General features: G+C 43.9%; 1 protein-coding gene across 5 annotated transcripts in view; it reads left to right on the plus strand.

Moving 5' to 3' along the window:
* Window positions 1-1,320: 1,320 nt before the first annotated feature.
* Window positions 1,321-20,965, plus strand: part of BCKDHB (branched chain keto acid dehydrogenase E1 subunit beta) — a 285,277-nt gene continuing 265,632 nt past the window's right edge. For 4 of the 5 annotated variants that reach the window (XM_029223430.1, XM_029223433.1, XM_029223432.1 and 1 more), the window contains exons 1-3: window positions 1,336-1,565; window positions 14,509-14,586; window positions 16,081-16,149. In XM_029223430.1, coding sequence (XP_029079263.1) covers window positions 1,361-1,565; window positions 14,509-14,586; window positions 16,081-16,149 — 352 coding nt within the window. In that variant the 5' untranslated portion in view covers window positions 1,336-1,360. Of the gene's footprint in view, window positions 1,566-14,508; window positions 14,587-16,080; window positions 16,150-20,965 lie in introns of all 5 variants that reach the window. The other variant, XM_029223429.1, reaches the window with a different exon arrangement.

Raw genomic sequence — 20,965 nt, forward strand, 5'->3', positions numbered from 1 at the left:
CCTTTATCCTCTTTTTTAAAAATTAAATTTTGACTATGTAAATGTAATTTAATTTTGTTACCCCCTCCTTCATTAAAATTAAATAAAAAAATCCTTCACTCACATAAAAATAAAAGACATAATACAGCACGCATGCACGCGCACGTGTACACACGCACACACACACACCATGAAACAGAAGAGGTGAACAAAACAAAAGACAAGATTAAAAATCCCCGAAATGTTAAATTTTGGGGCTTACATGGGAGTAGGAATAATGGAGACAGAATTCTGATTCTCCTTTGGGCAGTTTTAAATTCCTGTCTCTTAATCCCAATCAGAAAACAGGCAGCTGGTGCATCTCTTTGTCTCTCCTTTCACCCGATTTCTTCTCCCTTGTCCTTTGCCTCCTTGCAAAACCAAGTATGGATTGGGAGGCCAGGAATAGCAGAAGGGAGACAATCTTTCCCCCTCTTCCTTCTTCATATTGTTTTGGGCCTGTCTTTTCCCACCTTCATCTGATGGAAACACTTTCACTCTTGTTTCTATCATATTTTGCTATAATTTGTAAATTCATGGGCAGAGTAGGTATCCTTTTAAACATCTGAATTTTTAAAAAGAAAATTTACAAAGTTGATTATTTTAAACGTAAATTAATGAATTCTCAAATTCTCCAGGTTTCTAAGCTAATCAGGTATTTTCACTGTACCTGGGCAAAAATGCATCCGAATTCGTATTAAGTGAATTTGCAGGATGAAATCTAAATTTACCTCTTTCACTCTCATTTAAATCCAGAAAAACAAAATCAATAAAAATTTATACAAAATTATTAAACACTCAGGGAGGGTTTGACTAAAGAGCGCAGGTTTAGAGCAGCGATTCCCGCAGTGTTCTGAAACTCAAAGCCAGTAACCAATGCCAATCGGTAACCCTTTCCATCCCTTACTTACAGGATAATAAAGGTAAAGAACAGGAGAGGATAAAAAAGGGTTACATTTCAAAAGAAAATATAAATCTTAAAATGGAAAAGGCATCGGAACCTCACAACGCAGATGACGTTGGAAAAGAACAAACCCAGGTAGAGCGTGGAACTCTGCAGAACCGCGTTCCGCTCCCGGACCCTGGCAGCAGACACTGGGAGGACTCCGCCTCCAGGAACAATCTCATTGGAGCGCACCTGCCCCTTTTCCGCATGCGCACAACGGGCAAACACTGCTGGCTCTTCTCGTCGCCTTTCCCACCCCCGAATTCCGAGCTCCGATTGGTTCGCTTCACGGGGCCGCCCCTTCGGTCCACCCAGTGTGGAAGCCGCCTCGGCGCTCCGCCCTCCCTGCCGGCAGCGGGCCGCAGCGCAGCCTGCAAACCCCGGCGGCGTGTGGGGATGGCGGCGACGGCGGCGGCGGCGGTGACGGCTGGCAGGCTACTGCGGCTCCGCGCGGCCGGGGCCGAGGGACACTGGCGTCGGCTGCGTGGCGCGGGGCTGCCGCGGGGCTTCCTGCAGCCCGCCTCGGCCGACGGGGATGCGGCCCAGAGGCGGCAGGTGGCTCACTTCACTTTCCAGCCTGACCCGGAGCCACTGGAGTACGGTGAGCTAGGGACTGCCCTGTCCGCTCCCGCGCAGCCCAGACTCCCAGGCCCGCGGGAGGTCATAACGGGTGCCGCCCTGCCTGTTCTGGGCGGGGTCCGTCGGGCTGACCTCCTTGCATCCCGGCGTAATCCCTGCCCTGCCCTCCGGAGCCTTGTTCTACCTTAGGGTCTGACTGTGATTTCCTCCTTGCTCCATTTTTGTGACTGCTCAACCCTCGAGAGGCAGCCCCTCGGCACCCTCGAGATGGGTGACAAGGCACACCAGGTGTGCAAGGGCCTGGGGGTGGAGGGGTTGTGCCAGGGACAGCCTCCCTTTCTCCACTCTCTATCCTTGCTTTCCCAAGTGCCCCCCGCCCCCCAGAGTTGTCCCAGCTTGCCCATTGCTGGGCCACAAACTACAGGCATCGGTATGTTAAAAAAAAAAAGCGCCCCCCCTTTTTTTTGCTTTAGTAGGTAAGAGAAAACGGAGGGACTAAAGTAACTGAATTGATTTCCCCAAGGTCACAGAACAGCTAATTCCTAGAGATGAGAAACATCCAGCTTCCTATCTGAGCCTAGTACTAAGCTTGTGCTGGGCTAGGCTGCCACTTAGCCAAGGAGGGGTAAGCGATGTAGGTGACGATGTAGGTGATGGGCAGAGGAAGCCTTCAAGTGCTTCCAACGGCAGCAGACACGTAGCACCTCTCACGCTTCACGGTATGACGGTTGCATGACATTTACGGTTTCTTCTGCGAGTTTTCTGTAATCTCCAACAGATCCAGTGTCTATCATCAGAACGTTGGAAACAACGAGAAAACAGCTACCTTTTCCTTGGCTAATAACTTCTCACATGCTAGAGTTGACATTTTGGGAAGTGTGCCAGTATTTGCTTGTGAGTAATAAAAATGAACATTTATTGAGCACTTACCACAGGCAGGCATGGGCTGAGAAGTTTACATTCATCCTCTCATTTGATGCTTAGGACAACCTTAAGAGGTAGGTAATGTTGTTATTCCCATTTTTCAGTTAAGTTAAATGAGGTCTTGAGATGGTTTGTCCTGGATTACACAGATAAGTTAGTGGTAGCATCAGCTTTGGAATCTAATTTTTCAGATTCCAGAGCTTCCATTCTAAACGATGTGCTAAACTGCATGTGGAAACTATTTACTAAGAGGTGTTCCGGTTTTGTGAAACAGTAGACACCATAAAGGCGAGTAGCAACTTCTTCTATTCAACAAGATGGACCTCGAATTCTGTCTTCAAAGCAAAGAAACTTTAGCCCGATACTTGAGAAATAGAGCATAGGTCTTCTTAACCTCCTTCCATAATTACGAAATGACTAAAACTTGAGTAAAATGATAATAAAATGTTTGTTCTTATTATAACAATAATAAAAGCATATCACAGATATTTTGGATAATAGAAAAAAGCAAAAAAAGAAAGTAATCTCACCACCCACCACTGTAAATATTGCTAATACTTCGGGGTGTATCCTTTAAGTATTTCCTTTCAGTTTAGTGGAATTAATGTATTCCACTAATAAAATGAGTGGAATAAAAGTTTCCCCTAATTGTAGTTTTAATACAGATACAATTTGCATTATTTAATCAGAAGCATTTTCCCATATTGTTATATAGTTTTTATAACCTTCTTTGGAAGAAGACATGTTCTGGGAATTCCCTGGGTGGTCCAGTGGTTAGGACTCCGTGTTTTCACTGCCGAGTGCCCAGGTTATATCCCTGGTTGGGAGACTTAAGATCCCACAAGCCATGTGGCATGGCCAAAAAAAAAAAAAAAAAAAGACGTGTTCCATAGAGCAGAAACACTGCATAATTCCGTGGTTAAAATCCTGGCTCTAAAATCAGATTAGGCTAGGTTCCATCTTCACACTGTTACCTATAACTTTAAACTCATCACTTAGCCTCCATGAACCTCAATTTCTTTATAAGGAGTTAATGATATCTAATTTGGAAGGTTGTTATGAGGACTAAATAAGGATAACGTGCATAATGTACTTAACACAGTCTCTGACTACTAAGAAGCACTCGGTAAGTAGATGGAAACTTTTAATAATTACTTTTATGCTTTTGTTGTTACAGTTTTGCTGTGTTGTAAATAATGCAGATAGAAACATTTCAGGTATCTTTTACTGTATCTGAGATTATTTCTTTAGGATAAAGTCCCAGGGATGAGATTTCTGATTCGAAGATATGAACACTTTAATGGATTTTTAATGCATAGTTCAAATTACCAGCTCGTACTGCTATTTGTGCTGTGAGAGTGTGAGTACTGGCTGTCGTGCTAAGATCACAGGTGTACTCTGGTACTGTGATTTGTAGTAAGAAATAGGTATTTGGTCTTTGTTCTGTTCCGGGCACAGAACTCTTGAAAATTCCCATGATGAGAGCAATAAAGGTGTCTTTAGTTATGTTACTGTTGACTTTTGGTAAGCCCCTAAGTCAACCTAAGGATGGGGGCTGGTGACCCATGTGCTTAGAGGTTTGGAACTTTCAGTCCCACCCTTCTGACCTCTGGGGAGGGTAGGGGGACCTCCAGGTCAGTGGATTGCCAATGGCCAATGATTTAATCAATCATGCCTAGGGAAGTCTCTCTAAAACTTCAAAGGACAGGGTTCAGATGGCTTCGGAGAGGGAAATCCCTGGTGGTCCCATGGCTAGGACTCTTGCTTTCACTGCCAAGGGCCTGGGTTTGATCCCTGGTTGGGGAACTAAGATCCCACAAGCCGCGCAGTGTGGCCAAAAACAATAAAAATTAAAAATTAACCCTCCCCCCGCCCCAAACAGACAGCTTCTGAGAGAGTGGCATTCTCAGAGAGCAGGGAAGCGCCTCACCTTCTCCCACACACCTTGCTCTATGCAGCTCTTCCATCTGGCTGCTCCTGAGTTATATATAGTTTATTATAGTTATAATAAACCAGCGATCTAGTAAGTAAAATGTTTCTGGGTTCTGTGCACTGCTCTAGCAAATTAATCAAACCCAAGGAGGAGCTGTGGGAACCTCCCATCTTAAGCTGGTCAGTCAGAAGCACAGGTGACAGCCTCACTTGGTGTTGGCATCTGAATTGGGGGAGGGGCGGTCTTGTAGGGCTGAGCCCTTAATCTGTAGGAGTTGAGATGAATTATAGGACACCCAGCTGGTGTTGCAGACTTGCTCGGTGATGTGTTAAAATGACACATGCACTTTGGAATTGGTGTCAGAATCGTATGTGCTCATGCGTGTGAGTGTGACTGCAGCGTGCGCGCACACACACACACACACACACACTCGGGTATTTTGTGTATTTTAAAAATTGTACACGGGGTTATTTCTTCTCCCAGTGCTAATACTGTCTGCCATTCTTGAGTAGCTGCTGTGTTCCAGGTGTTGTGGTAGACATCAGTCTGTAATTCTCACAGTAACCTTGTGAGCTGGAGAATATTATGCTCATTTTACAGATGAGAAAATTGAGGCGTAGAGATGTTGGTGGCCTGCCCGAGTCTGATAAGCAGCACAAGAATTTGAACCCAGATGTGTCTAATGCCAAAGTCTCCCACACGTACTGTTGTACATACTAATGAAGATACCTATTCTCTCTCTGCCTTTCTATGTTACTGTCTCTCTGCCTTTCATGCGTGCTACAGATAACTTTTATTCTTTTATTTTGGTTATTTTGACACATGAAAGGGACTCCTTAAATAGAGTGGTGGTCATGGTCAACTCTGAGAAGGTGACATTTAAGCTGCACGGTGAGGATTGATAAAGGAATCACCTCTGCAAGGACCAGAGTGGAAGTTTGTTTTCCAGGAAGAAACAAGGACAAGCAAGGGTGAAGGCCCTGAGGTGGGGTGAGATGTGCTGTAGATGTCGAGAAGGCCACTGTGGTCGGGGATGTCCTGTGTACGGGACAGTAGGCAGCTTTCAAAGATCAACGGCATAATGAAGAATCTTTGTATTATGGGATGACGGCCTTCTTGCCAGTATTAGAATTTTTAGGGCTGGGAACAGTGTAAGCAAAGAGAGGTTAGAAAGCATGGAGTTTATATGAGGAACAGGAAGTAGTGAGTTCATTTGGAGGAGAACGAAAATGGGTGGGAAACAAGTTAGGAATAGTAAATGGAGGCCTCTAAAGCTAGAATAAAGGTTGGGGAGGAGAAAAGATTGAATATCTCTAACGTGCCTTTCACTGCGCCAGTGCATTATGTATAGGTTCAAATGTGGTTCTGTGGGCGGTGGAGGGCCATTGACTGTTTTTAGGCAAGAAAGTGACCTGAGATGTCCTTGTGTTATATTACTGGGCAAGTTTATAGAATGGATTGGTGAAGGGAAGGTAAAGAGGCAGAGACATGCGTCCGAGAGATATTGTAATTGTCCACATGAGAAGCTTGAACTTGGTGAGTATCAGTGGAAATGGTTGCATGTGTGGGAGGCTCTGGCACCGTTTTGCATGCGGAGGCTCAGTCAGGGGAAGGTGTATCGAAGGTGACTTGACATTTTCAACCTGGGAGGCTGAAAGGATGGTCAAGTGGTGGTCGCGCTGATAGAAATGAGGGATGGCAGAGGAGAAGCACGTTTTCAGAGAGGGAGAGGGTGACTTAAATTTTGGATGTGTTGAGATGTCTTAGTCCTTTTGGGCTGCTGTAACAAAAGTGCCAATAGGGCTTCCCTGGTGGCGCAGTGGTTAAGAATCTGCCTGCCAATGCAGGGGACACGGGTTCGAGCCCTGGTCTGGGAAGATCCCACATGCTGCAGAGCAACTAAGCCCGTGGGCCACAGCTACTGAGCCTGCGCGTCTAGACCCTGGGCTCCACAACGATAGAAGCCACAACAATGAGAAGCCTGCGCACCGCGATGAAGAGTAGCCCCCGCTTGCCGCAACTAGAGAAAGCCTGTGCACAGAAACGAAGATCCAACACAGCCAAAAACAAATAAATTTATTTAAAAAAATGCCAATAGGCTGGGTGGCTTATAAACAACAGAAATGTATTTCTTATAGTTCTGGAAGTCCAAGGTCACAGCACTGGCAGATGATTCAGTGTCTGGTGAGGGTCTGCTTCTTGGTTCTTAGGCATCTTCTCACTGTGTCCTCACATAGTGGAAGGGGTGAGAGAGCTTTCTGGGGTCTCTTTTGTAAGTGCACTAATCCTATTCATGAGGGCTCCACCCTCATGACATACTCACCTCCCAAAGGCCCCACATCCAAATACCGTCACATTGGGAATTAAATTTCAACACCTGCATTTGGGGGGACACAAGCATTCAGTCTCTAGCATTGGCAGTGTTGATGGAATAGAACACTATGAGTGAGGTAGGGTGGCCTGAGTTCTGATCTGGCACCAAAACAACTACGTCACAGGTAGAAACCCTTGGGGCCAGAGAATTCTCTCCAGGTCTCTTTTCCTCATCTTTTTTAGAATTGCCCTCAGTGAATGTCCTTCCTCTTTTCTCCTCTTACTCTGTGTTTCCTGTGCTGACTGACTTTATCATTGCTCATCCAAACCTCTCGTGGTACCCCACAGAATGAAGATAACGATGAGAGCGGACACTTTGATCATTGCTCACCGTGTGCCAGGTGCTATTCTGGGTGCCTTGCGTGTATCAATTCATTTAATCCTCAAGTAACAGTGCTGTGATAGAGAATTTGAGCCGCATTTTACAACTTAGCATTGTGACATTGGCCATGTGTGTTAGTCTTCATAAGCTTTTTTTTCCTCATTTGCACTGCCTCAGAGGGCCGCTGGGGGCACTCAATAAGATAATCCATACAGTTACTGGTGCCTGACACCCATGGTGCTAGAAAGATCTCCCTAATTAGGGGAGAGGGAAGGTAACTGGTGCAGAGTAGATGCTCCCTAAATATTGGGACATTTGATAGTAGTTATCTCATTGAATTCTCACAATAGCCCAATGGAAGTAGGATTTAGGGGATTAGATACGAAGAATGGATAAAAGGAAGACATTCAAGGATGCCTCCTTGGTTTCTGGCTTGGGCACCTGGGTGCCATCTAGTGTGGTTTTTAAAGTGGAAAGACTGGTTTTGGGAGTGGACATCAATAATACCCACTAAATATTATTATCCCTGTTTTGTAGCGGAGGAAGCTGAATGTTGGTGGTTAAGTAACTTTCTCAAAGTCACATAGGGAGTAAGTGGCATATCGGATTCCAGGCCAGGTCTGCCTTATGGCAGTGTGTTCGCTCCCTTCATTACACTGTTGCTCCCCGAACTTCACATCCGGGCCTCTCCCTGACCCTGATTTCGGGCATTTTGTGGGTTTGTTTATTCGTTTATTCTATGCATTTAAATTTTCTCCCGGAAGCCAAACTCTGTGGTACGTGCTTAAAGATATGAGCCTGGGCTTGTCCTCATGGAATCTGAAGTCTCATGGAGGAGATGGACAAAAAATAGCAAGCAAATGCACATTTAAATCAACCCCCATTGTAATAAATGGCCCGAAGGAAATGTTCAGGTGCTGGGAAGAGAAAAACAGAGATCTGGCAAGGGTCCTAAGAAGAGGTCACATTTAATGAAGCACTAAGGGGTCAGAAGGGAGCGTCCAAGGAGGTGTGAAGAGGGTGCTGGGCAGAGGGATCAACAGTGAAGGTCCTGAGGGGGCAGGGAGCCCGTGTTGGTGGCACTGAACTTTGGGGACAGTGGTGCAGAATGGGACTCAACGGTGGGCAGGGACGAGATCGAGCAGGACCTGGTGGACGTGGTGAGAGGGGGGCTTTATTCCAGGAGCAGTCGGAGGCCTCTGACGGATTTTGAGCAGAGGAATAATGTGACTTGCTTTGTCTTTTAGGACTCATTATAGAGCTCTCTGATGAATGATGTGGAGGCGTGAAGAGTAGAAATGAGGAAGCGGTACTGTGGCCTGAATGTTTATACACACCCTAAATTCATGTGTCGAAGCCCAAATCCCCAATGTGATGGTATTTGTAGGTGGGGCCATTGGGATGTGATTATGTCATGAGGGCGGAGCCTTCATGAATAGGATTAGAGCCTTTATAAAAAGAGATGCAGAGAGATTATCTCTCTCTGTCCACCATGTGAGGATATAGCCAGAAGATGCAAGCCAGGAAGAGGGTCCTCACTGGGAACTCACCTTGATCTTGAACTTCCCAACCTCCAGAATGGTGAGAAGTCAATTTCTGTCGTTTAAACCATCCAAACTATGGTTTTATGGCATTTTGTTACAGCAGCCAGAGCTAAGACAGGCCACTAGGAGGTGGTTTCCTGAACAGGAAAGTGTTGGGAAGTTCTGGAAATAGGACACAGTCGTGCTGGATTTTAAGCTTTACTTTGGAAGTCATATATTTGGAAGTAGGATTTAGGGAATTAGATACGAAGAATGGATAAAAGGAAGACATTCAAGGATGCCTCCTTGGTTTCTGGCTTGGGCACCTGGGTGCCATCTAGTGTGGTTTTTAAAGTGGAAAGACTGGTTTTGGGAGTGGACATCAAGAGTTCAGTTCTGTGCTGGTTGAGTTAGAAAAGCCCAAGACACCCAAGTGGAGAACTGATGGCTGTTGGATATAAAAGCCAAGAGCACAGAGGAGAGGTCTGGATTGGAGAGACCCATTTGTGAGTAACCAGCAAAATAGATGGATTTAAGAATCATAGAGACTGAGTAGATTAGGGCCAGCAAAGGTAAGGGAAGTGCCGCAGGTTGTCATACCATGGGCATCATGCCTTGGCAGATGTTAGCATGAGCCCACCTCACCCTGAACTGTTAATTTCTTCCTTTTCGTGGATATGCAGTAACACGGGCACCTTCAAAAGGCATTTGTGTTTGGAGACCCTTCATTTACATTTCAATATAAAATGTTCTGTCCCTGTTACTTGGATTCTCCCTGAAACTTACTTTATGGGGTAGAGTTCGGGACACCCTTTAATAGGGGTTAGGATGGGGTACAGGTATATAAGTGGCTCCTAGCAAAAGATTCCTGGAGAGTAGGGTATCCGGAGGGGTGGAAGAGGTTTTGCTGGGGGAAAACAGGTAGCTTCTTAGGCATCCTCCCATTTTACAGTGTGGTTCATGCCAGATTATGCCATGGAAATCACGCATTCGTCGTGCTTCAACAGGCGTGTACTGCCTGTCATGTATGTGTCAGGCAGTGTGCTCAACGCGGGGGTTTCTAAGAGGCACACAACGAGGAGGGGCTGTGATACACAGGTCTCCACCAGGGACCAGGCAGCCCAGAGCAGAACCAACGCTGGATGTGTTGGTGGAAGCTTCGTTTTCCGAAGTAGACCCTAATCCACGTCTTAGCTGTGTATTTATTTGTATTTGTTCGGGGTCTAAGTGTAGATACACTTACTGTCAGCATGGGCTGCTGTTGACCTGGGTTATTTCTGGACGCTGCTCCTGGGGCACCTGTGTGACCCATTAAATCTCAGGTGCTCTAGCTCTGCTGATGGCCTCTCTCTCCCTTCAGTGCTACCCCATGCTGCATATGGAATGGTTACTCAGAATAACTGAGTACTGCTCATCAGACTGGTACTGCAGTACTGCCTCTCCCCCACTCCCCTTGGCCTGGAATTTGTCTTTGAATTGTGACACTGGTAGGTTTTTTCCTATCCCATTCCTTTGTTTTAAAGTGGTTGATGAACAATTTGCTTTGTCTGTTTTTTAATTACTTTTTTTTTTTTTTTTTTTGCGGTACGCGGGCCTCTCACTGCTGTGGCCTCTCCCATTGCGGAGCACAGGCTCCGGACGCGCAGGCTCAGCGGCCATGGCTCACGGGCCCAGCCGCTCCGCGGCATGTGGGATCTTCCCGGACCGGGGCACGAACCCGTGTCCCCTGCATCGGCAGGCGGACTCTCAACCACTGCGCCACCAGGGAAGCCCTGTTTTTTAATTTTTAAGAAACAGCCTCATAGGTTTATTTGTTCAGCTGTTCACTCAACAAATATTTATTGAGCACCTATTGCATGTCAGATACTGTTGTAAGGGCTGAGCACATAGCTCTGATCAAAGGCAGTTAAGAACCCCTGCCCCCTTATGTTCTATTGTGTCCCTTACATCCCAGTAACATGCCACTTTGTCTTTGCAGCAATGATGATGACCTGGTTTTTTAAATTTTTTATTGAAAATTAAAATTTATTCTTTTCCATTATGGTTTATTACAGGATATTGGATATTGTTCCCTATGCTATACAGTAGGACCTTGTTGTTTATCTATTTTATATATAGTAGTTTGTATCTGCTGTCTACTCCTAATTTATCCCCCCCTCCACTTTGGTAACCATAAGTTTGTTTTCTTTGTGAGTCTATTTCTGTTTTGTAAATTAGTTCATTTATAGCATATTTTAGATTCCACATATAACTGATAACATGTGATATTTGTCTTTCTCTTTCTGACTGACTTCACTTAGTATGATAATCTCTAGGTCGATCCATGTTGCTGAAAATGGCATTATTTCATTCTTTTTTATGGCTGAGTACTATTCCATTTTATATATGTACCACATCTTCTTTATCCATTCCTCTGTTGATGGGCATTCAGGTTGCTTCCATGTCTTGGCTGTTGTAAATAGTGCTGCTATGAACATTGGGGTGCCTGTATCTTTTCAAATTAGAGTTTTCTCTGGATGTATGCCCAGGAGTGGGATTGTAGGATCACATGGTAGTTCTATTTTTAGTTTTTTAAGGAACCACCGTACTGTTCTCCATAGTGGCTGCACCAATTTACATTCCCACCAACAGTGTAGGAGGGTTCCCTTTTCTCCACACCCTCTCCAGCATTTATTATTTGTAGACTTTTTAATGATGGCCATTCTGACCGGTGTGAGGTGATACCGCATTGTAGTTTTGATTTGCATTTCTCTAATAATTAGCGAAGTTGAGATCTTTTCATGTGCCTACTGGCCAGATGGTGACCCGGTTTTTCGCAGTGTTCTACTTAGGACAGTTTTGAGTAAGCAGCTCAGTTCCAACCATAAAACCCCATTTTACCAATGGGTACCCTTTAGCTTGCATCCTTGGCTTGGGAAATTGCACGCTGTGTATATTTATGTTCATTTTGTTATAACTTTTTATCCTGGAAAAGAAGAGTCGTCAGTCTGGCTTTGAAATTTTGCAGCCAGTTATTGATACTGGTAATTGTGTGATTTGGCAACTGGGTTTAATAATTTTGTGGTGGTGTTCATAGACCTTTTTCTTTTTTCCCTTTTAAGGTCTTACCAGTGGCACAGCTTTGGTTAGACATGCTCCAGGTGTGCTTATCTTATCATGAGGGAACTTTAGGCATACTTTATCAATAGTTTTTGGTGTAACCCCCAGGAAAATAAGTAATTCTAAGGAAAATAAATATTTAAATGATGTTACCTCTGAATAACTTGTGATTTCTTCCAGACCCATCCATAAAACCACACTGCAAATTAAAAAAGAACCACAAGTAGATGTTGTTCTACTAAAAATTGTCACTTAAAGCTTTTAAAAGCATCTAGTAGAATAGCAGTTAATCCAAAACCCCAAAATTCTGACTTTGTTTGAAAAAAAAAAGTATTCAGGAGGGAAAGATTATGTGTTCACGTGGAAATATAACCTTTAGATACCCTTACTTGTAAATTATTTTCATACAAGATGAACAAATTCTTTGTGGTTATCAAGCAATACTTTTCAGATTCACTCTGTATGATTTTTATTATTAAAGTCTTTGCTTTCTCCTTACTGGAAACTTGCCAAGCAGCAGTGAGATGAGATGTCTTAGAGGCATTCAGTATTAATTCAAACGGTCAGCAGACTTGAAATAAGTACCAGTTTAGATGTTTAGGGAGTTTCATCCTCCCTAGAGTCTTAGCTATGAAAATCCTCATTAGATTTTCCTAGATAAAAATCTTACTTTAGGAAATGTATGAAAGAGGCGAAGGAGTGGGAATGTCATGGTGGTTGGGAAAATAGTTCACCCTAAACGATTATCATCTGATGCTGGGCACCAGTCAACACTTCTAAGAGTTTTTATAGAATGGAGAAGGATTTAAGGAAAGTATCTATTAAATGGCTTAGCCTTTAAGAAAAATACATTATGAAGTAATTATGGACATGGGGTGTGATGGTGATACGACAATGATTTCTCGAATAAATTCCTATTCTCTACACCAGAAATAAGAGTAGAACCAGGCTTTATTCTGGGCTCAGAGGGCAGCAGGGCAGATCTGACTGGCTATCGCCGAGACCTGTAGCCTGGGTATTAAACAGTGTGGAAGGGATCAGAGACAGGTGGGAGCCCAGAGCTGGATAGAGAATCAGAAGGCGGGGAAGATGGAAGGTTGCAGGTGTCCTAGGTCAGAGCCTGCTGTGGAGCCAGCGCACTCCAGGGATGGGCCTCCAGGAAAAGGATGGCTGATCAGTGTCTCTTGGCTGCAGGGTTGAAGGCAACAGCAGTCATGGTTGTGACCCACGCTGGGAATTAGACCTTGGCTTTTGGGATGCACAGGCCACTGGGTTTCACAGAGGTTAGATGGGCCAGTAGTCAGGGTAGGCAGCAGGTGTTGGAGGGGTTTGATATCAGCATGGCTATGGGTTAAGGTGCATGGATCAGGCAGTAACATGAAGACGGGTCCTGTGTATCAGAGAAGGTTCAGGCAGAAGCCTTTTCTGCTCTGAGTAGTGCTTTTGTGGATGATCTGACCCTACAGTTCTGGGACGATTGTGGGCACTGGGCAGCACCGAGGCTTAAACCAAAGCCCTAAAATCATGGTATTTCTGAATTCCAACATTTGGAACTTTGTCACATAAAGCTTTATACCATTCAGAATAATGCCAAGGTCCAGATGAAGGCCACATTCACAGACCAGAGTCTGACAATTAATGCTAATATTTATTCAACGCTCACTGTCTCACGTACTGTTCTAAGTGCTTTACATGTATTGTTCCATTTAATCCTCTTAGCAACCCATTTAGGGAGATAGAGATTGGCTCACAGAGATTCTGCTTGAGCAATAAGAAATAGGAAGGGCCAAGCTGGTGTGCTTAGGCATGGGGTTATAGAATTCTCCATACACCAGCAGTTCTGGGCACTGAAGCTTTTTCAGCCTTCCTCACTGTTCTGTGGCCCATGACCATTTGTTCTTATTGGCACATTTAACACATGACATTGGTCACGTGTATTTGTTATGGCTTATGTTCCTAAGATTCATCCAGGGCGTCTTCCCAGACTGCTACCACTCTGGCTGCTTCCCTTTTCTGACTTTCCATAGCTTTTATTTATTGTCTACACACATTCGTTCAACTTTGTCATGTTCCTTCCTCCTTTTTTTTATACTCGTTTTAAAATTGTTTAATATGTTTAAATTTTGCCTCCTCAACAAGTACCTTAAAGTTTGTATTGCTTTTGTATCCTCTACAGAGCCTGCATCATTGTAAATAATTCAGTAAATTTGCGTAATATATTCTATACCTTTCTTTCTACCTTGACTTTATTTTTTTAAATTTTATTTATTCTGTTAAATTTAATTTTTTTGGCTGCACTGGGTCTCGCTGCGTGTGGGCTTTCTCTAGTTACAGCGAGCGGGGTCTACTCTTCGTTGCAGTGTGTGGGCTTCTCATTGCGGTGGCTTCTCTTGTTGGGCAGCATGGGCTCTAGGTGCGTGGGCTTCAGTAATTGCAGCATGCGGGCTCAGTAGTTGCGGCACGTGGGTCCCAGAGCGCATGGGCTTCAGTAGTTGTGGCACATGGTCTCAGTAGTTGTGGCACATGGTCTCAGTAGTTGTGGCTTGGCTCTTAGAGTGCAGGCTCAGTAGTTGTGGCACACGGGCTTAGTTGCTCTGCGGCATGTGGGATCTTCCTGGACCAGGGCTTGAACCTGTGTCCCCTGCATTGGCAGGCGGATTCTTAACCACTGTGCCGCTAGGGAAGTCCCATCTACCTTGACTTTAATTAAATTTTAATCAACAGTTAAGAAACTGGTTATTTTTTATATATGTTACAATGCATGAATTTTTCTTTTTTTTAATTTTCACAGGGCAAACTCAGAAAATGAATCTCTTCCAGGCAGTAACAAGTGCCTTAGATAACTCACTGGCCAAAGACCCTACTGCAGGTAAACTTCCTTTGTGCTTGACTGTGGTAGTTGTGTTAATTCAGAATTGAAGATTTGCTAGAAATAGTTGTCTGGAGCTCAATGGGTAACATTATATCTACTTGAAATTTTTAAAAGAACTGAACAAATGCTTAAGGCTAAATAATCAAATTATGATATCAAACACATTTTTTAATCCTCTTATTATGAATTAGTTCGCACGTATATCTGGCATCATTAAGTTAACTTTCTCCCACAGTATGTGTGGTCCTTATATTACATTAATACCTTCTGGGTTTTTTGAATATGTACTGCTGTTTCTCTAGCATGTAGAAAAAAATGGAAAATACCACTTCGTTCAGCTATCTATTTATAAAATGAAGGTTTGATTCTGTGTGTGCTTTCCTTTGGGATACGTTGTCATTCAACTTGTAAGATTTTTTGGGAAATAACTGTAATATTTATAATTAACTTTATAAGTAACTTTATCTTATTAAATTAAGTTATTGATATAAAGCCAGTTGTCCCACTGTGTATTTTCTACATTTGACTGACTTGGCTTCATATGTATATTTAGTGTACCTTGGGTTTCCACTTGGGAATCTCTGGTTTTAAGGTCAAGTGAAAAACAGGTTCATTTTTAGGAGGAAGTGAGAGCTGGACTAGTAGATGGTTAGACCTTCCTTTGTTTTGAATGAGAATGACTGATATAGCCCCGTAGAGAAGGGTGAGTTATTTTCTTGAGGTCCACGAAGCCGATGAGGTGCCTTAATGGGACTAGAATTCAGCTTTGTGAACACCCGTTGTTTGGTTCTCCTTGCCTTACTACGAGGCGCCCCTCAGTTTTCACCTATACTATTCTTTGCCTCGTTCCTTACATCCGTCATACTTGCCTCCTTTCTCTTTCACGCAATCTGCCACTTTCCTATTTGTCACTGTTCTCTCAGCTTGAAATGCTGTTTCTTTAGCTCTTCGATTGCTGACTCTCATTGTATGCCGTGTATTTAAAACAACAACAACAACAAAAACAAAAACGCTGCTCAGGTACTCAGGAGCCCGGCGTGTGAGTCACAGGTCTGCCTCTTGCTTTCTGACTTGTTAAGTTACTTTACTACTTTTCTGGCCTCGTTTCCTTCATGGGTAAAACAAGATGAGATTCCAGATCTGTGTTTCTTTCTCAACTGGGGATTTTAATCCCCCCTCCTCCCCTCACAGTTAATAATGTCTGGAGACAGACTTGAGGCTGTTACAGCTCTGTGTGGGGTCACTGTCATCCACTGGATAGAGACCCGGGGTGCTGCTCTGTGTCTGCAATGCACAGGACAGGCCACTGTGACAAAAGAATTATCCAGTCCAAAGTGTCCCTGATGTCGAAATTGGGAAACCTTGATTTAGATCTGTGGTCCATTCCTGTTTTCTAATTGAAAATGTAAACATTTAAATTACTTATTTCTCATTGTTAGTATCATTTGGGGATTATTAAATACAATGTGTTTTTTAAACATTGTTTTTCAGTAATATTTGGTGAAGATGTTGCCTTTGGTGGAGTCTTTAGATGTACTGTTGGCTTGCGAGACAAGTATGGTAAGTTAGTATCTTTATATATGAACAGTATTCCTGTAGAACTTTTACTTAAAGATCTTGAAAATACAAAGTTTGCCTGTTGAAATGTTTGCCGTATCCTTATTGTACAGATGGGTTCCTTTCGTTTCCACGGCCACCCACAGACTCCTTTGGCTTAGATTTCTCCAAGCGTGTTCTAACTGTAGCTTCCCTCTGATCTAGTTCATATTATACATATTATAGATTCCAAAATAGTCTTCATTAAATACACTGTTTGTCATGTCCTTCATGCTCTGGGAATCTTTGACCTCTTATTGCCGTCTACCTTAGCCGATTTCTTTTGTTTTTTTAAAATTAACTAATTAATTAAATTTAGTTGGCTGCATCAGGTCTTAGTTGCGGCACATGGGATCTTTCATTGCAGCACGCGGGGTTCTCTCTCACGCAGGGGATCAAACCCACGTCCCCTGCATTGGAAGGCAGATTCTTAGCCACTGGACCACCAGGAAAGCCCCAACCCCAAGAACATGGATTACTCATTTTTGCGGTTTTTTGTTTTGGCCACGCTGTGGGGCATGGAGGACCTTAGTTCCTCAACCAGGGATTGAACCCATGCCCTCTGCAGTGGGAGCACAGAGTCTTAACCACTGGACCGCCAGGGAAGTCCCCTACCTTAGCCCATTTCAGTCCCATTGCGTCTAGTTCAAGGTTCGGCCCTATTGGTCTCTGTTAATAGATTTCATCTTCTATTATCTGCAATAGGATTCTCCAGAGAAATCGAGCCATTAGGATATATCTATGTGTGTATAGATATGTGTGTATATGTATTATATATCTGTATCTGTATCTATATTTATACCTATACTTATATCTATATTGAGAGAGAGAAAGTGAGAGAGAAAATGAGAAAGAGAGATTTATATTTTAAGGAACTGGCTTACACCATTGTGGAGCTTGCAAATCTGAAATCTGTAGGGCAAGCCAGCAGACTGGAAAACCAGGCAGGCTTCAGGACAAATGTTTTCTCGTTTGGGAAACCTTAGTCTTTTCTTCTAAGGCCTTCAGGTGACTGGATGAAGCCCATGCACATTAAGAAGGATGAGCTGCTTTACTTAAAGTCTACTGATGTGAATGTTAATCACATCTAAAAATACCATCACAGCGATATCTTAGACTGGGATCTGACAGCCAGGCACCATCACCTTGCCAAGTGGACACCTGTCATTAACCATCACATTATCCTTCCACATGTTTCATCCCCACCAATCTGTGCCTTTTGCCTGGCATGTGATCCATTTCCGCCTATTGCTTTCACTCATTTCATTTGCCTCAGACTTAAAACCATGACTTTGAGGTGCTTTGAGGTGACTTTGAGGTGCTTTGACCTTTCTTTTTTTTCCTCAGCTTTATCTAATGTGGAAATCAAAGCAGTTAAGTTTGGGGTGGAGTTGACATCTGCCTACTGTCTTACCTTTGCCGCTACCCTGTAAATCTCCTGTGTGCAGTAAGGAGTGAGGGGCCTTAAGATTTTTTTTTTTTTTTTCTAATTATTGTTCCTTCTTGTTGCACTCTTCTCTGAGGTTATACTTGCACCCAGGAAACCATAGTTGAATCCGGGAAATCAAGTGTCCCATCCCACTTAGCAGGAACTCTCAGGTTGTTCTTTTCTCTTCCTTTACAGCAGTTTCATTTTTCTGGGTCCTGTCCCTCTGCTTTCTCCTAGCTGTCTATTTTAACAGCTCTTTAGAGTTTGAGATACTTGGACCAGTCTCAGCTATCTCAAACTATCTCAGTTCTCTCCAGCTAATTCTGACTCCTAGAGATTTTAGATCGTAAAAAAGAAATTAAAAACCTTGGGCTTCCCTGGTGGCGCAGTGGTTGAGAGTCAGCCTGCCGATGCAGGGGACGTGGGTTCGTTCCCTGGTCCAGGAAGATCCCACATGCCACGGAGTGGCTGGGCCGTGAGCCATGGCCGCTGAGCCTGCGCTCCGCAACGGGAGAGGCCACAACAGTGAGAGTCCCGCGCACCGCAAGAAAAAAACAAAACAAAACAAAAAAACCTTTATACATTCGATTTCAAAATGCATATGCATCGTAGAAAATTTGGAAGATGTAGAAAAGCGTAAAGAAGAAAATAAAAATTGCTCAAACTACCAGAAGTAACCTAGAGAAAACCACTGTATGTATCTTGGTATTGTATACACTTCTAGACATATTTGAATATGTTTATATATATTAACTAATATTTAAAACATAGAACTATGCTTTTTTTTTTCCTTAGGATTTTCATCTCTGTTTACATTGCCCATCTGTTCTTGCATGCTGTCTACTTTATCCATTAGAGACCTTAGCATATTAATCATTTAAATTCCCAGTCTGATAATTCCAGCTTCCCTGCCACGTCTGGTAATGATGCTTGCGCTATCTCTTCAAATGTGTCTTTTGCCTTTTGATGTGCCTTGTAATTTTTTTCTTGATAGCCAGACGTGATGCACTGGGTAACTGCTGTAAATAGGCCTTCAGGGATGTGGTGGTGAGGTGTGGGGAGAGGGCAAGTGTTCTATAATCCTAGGATGAGGTTTGTCTTTAGTGAGCCTGTGCCCCTGGACTGTGAACTTCACAAACATTTCTCAGTTTTTTCTCCCTGCCTCAGGTAGGACAGGGTGGCTAGAGTGAGCTGGAGTTGGGTATTTCCCTTCCCCCAGGTCAGTTAGGTTCTGATGATACCCAGTAGGTTGGGCTCTGGTTAACTAGTTTTATATGACTATTACTTAAGGAGGGAGTGCTCTGGCATATTTCAGAATGGTTGCTTGTTCACTTCCCTTGCTGGAAGCACGAGGGGATTTTCTCCGACATTTACTGTGGAAACCTGATTGAGCTCCTGGAGGTAAGCCTCACAGAATTGTGGGGAGCCCCTGCGACTTGGTCCCTGGAGATTTTAACTCTCAGGCTTGTCCACACAGAACCTCCAGCAATTCATCAGTTACAGCCCAGGTTTCCTGCCCCAGCTCTGGAAAGTTGAGATTCCCTGTATTCACCCATCCGTCTCTCCAGTCTTGGGGGCAGTGGTTTGCCCTATGTCCTCACCTCTCTAAGGATCCAAGAAGAGTTGTCGATTTTAGTCTGTTGAGCTTTTTACTTGTTAGGATGGAGTGGCGACTGCCAAGCTCCTTACATGTGGGACTGGAAACCAAAAGTTGGATTACACTTTTTAAAAAATAATTAATTAATTGTGTCTGCATTGGGTCTTCATTGCCGCGCACAGGCTTTCTCTACTTGCAGCGAGCGGGGGCTACTCTTCGTTGCACGGGCTTCTCATTGCGGTGGCTTCTCTTGTTGTGGAACATGGGCTCTAGGTGCACGGGCCTCCATAGTTGTGGCATGCGGGCTCAGTAGTTGTGGCTAGCCGGCTCTAGAGCACAAGCTCAGTAGTTGTGGCACATGGGCTTAGTTGCTGCACAGCATGTGGGATCTTCCCGGAGCAGGGCTTGAACCCGTGTCCCCTGCATTGGCAGGCGCAGTCTTAACCACTGAGCCACCAGGGAAGTCCCAGATTACACTTTTGTAACTAGTCTTATCTGTATCTACGCTGAGCAGTTTCTAGCCCTCACTGTTTTGCCCTGCCTGAGCCAGCGTGGTGGCATGCCATGTGCTTTACAAAGCTGGCAGGTCTTCTGTTGGCTTCTGCCCAGGTTCTCATCCACGACATTTCATTCCTGTCACCTGTGCTCACACACTAGCGACTTCCGAGTTTCTATCTCTGGTCTGGACCTCTGCCCTGAGCTTCATCTCTGTGGATTCAGTCCCCCACCCCTCCACAATCTTCTCCTCGCTGTTCGAGTCCTTTCAGACTCAGCGTTTCCAAACTTTTCAAACTCAGCTGAATTTATTATATCCTCCAGCAAATCCATGCCTCCTACTACATTTCCTATCTTGGTGAGTATACCACCATTCACCTCTCTCTTTCTCATTCTCCATGTCCAGTCAGGTCCTACGATTTTATCTTCAGAGTTTGTCTTTTTTTCTTTTTCAATTTAGAATGTTACTTTTACATTTTTTTAAAAAATGAATGTTATTATTTGGCTGTGTTGGGTCTTCATTGCTATGTGCGGGCTTTCTCTAGTTGCGGCGAGCAGGGGCTACTCTTTGTTGCGGTGCGTGGGCTTCTCATTGTGGTGGTTTCTCATTGTTGCAGAGCACGGGCTCTAGAGTGCAGGCTCAGTAGTTGTGGCGCACGGGCTTAGTTGCTCTGAGGCATGTGGGGTCTTCCCGGACCAGGGCTTGAACCCGTGTCTCCTGCATTGGCAGGTGGATTCTTAACCACTGCACTACCAGCAAAGTTCCTAGAATGTTACTTTTAAAAATTTATTTTTTACTTTATTATTTTTTTATTGAAGTATAGTTGACTTACAATGTTGTGTTAGTTTCAGGTGTACAGCAAACTGATTCAGTTACACATATATATATGTGTAAAAAATATATATATTCTTTTCAGATTCTTTTCCCTTACAAGTTATTACAAAATATTGAGTATAGCTCCCTGTGTAGAGTTTGTCTTTAATATGGCCTCTCCTTTCCATTCTCACTGCCCTGGAGTTTCGTTTCAGATCCCTAATCATCCCTGCTCGGACAGTTTCACTGCTTTTCTTAGTAATCGCCCTCCCTTCAGTCACTGCCTGTTGCCAGTGTGATCATGCTGAAATGCACATTTCTTGGCAGAATATGCAAAAGACTTTGAGATCTGCTCCCTCCCTACATACCTGGCCTCATTCACTTTATTCATTAATATTGAATTATGGGACGTTTTCCCTAAGCCCTTGTGTTTTTCATCTCTCTT

The sequence above is a fragment of the Monodon monoceros genome, unplaced genomic scaffold (genome assembly GCF_005190385.1).
Source record: "Monodon monoceros isolate NGI ecotype Baffin Bay Population unplaced genomic scaffold, NGI_Narwhal_1 Super_Scaffold_15, whole genome shotgun sequence".
Lineage (NCBI taxonomy): Eukaryota > Metazoa > Chordata > Mammalia > Artiodactyla > Monodontidae > Monodon > Monodon monoceros.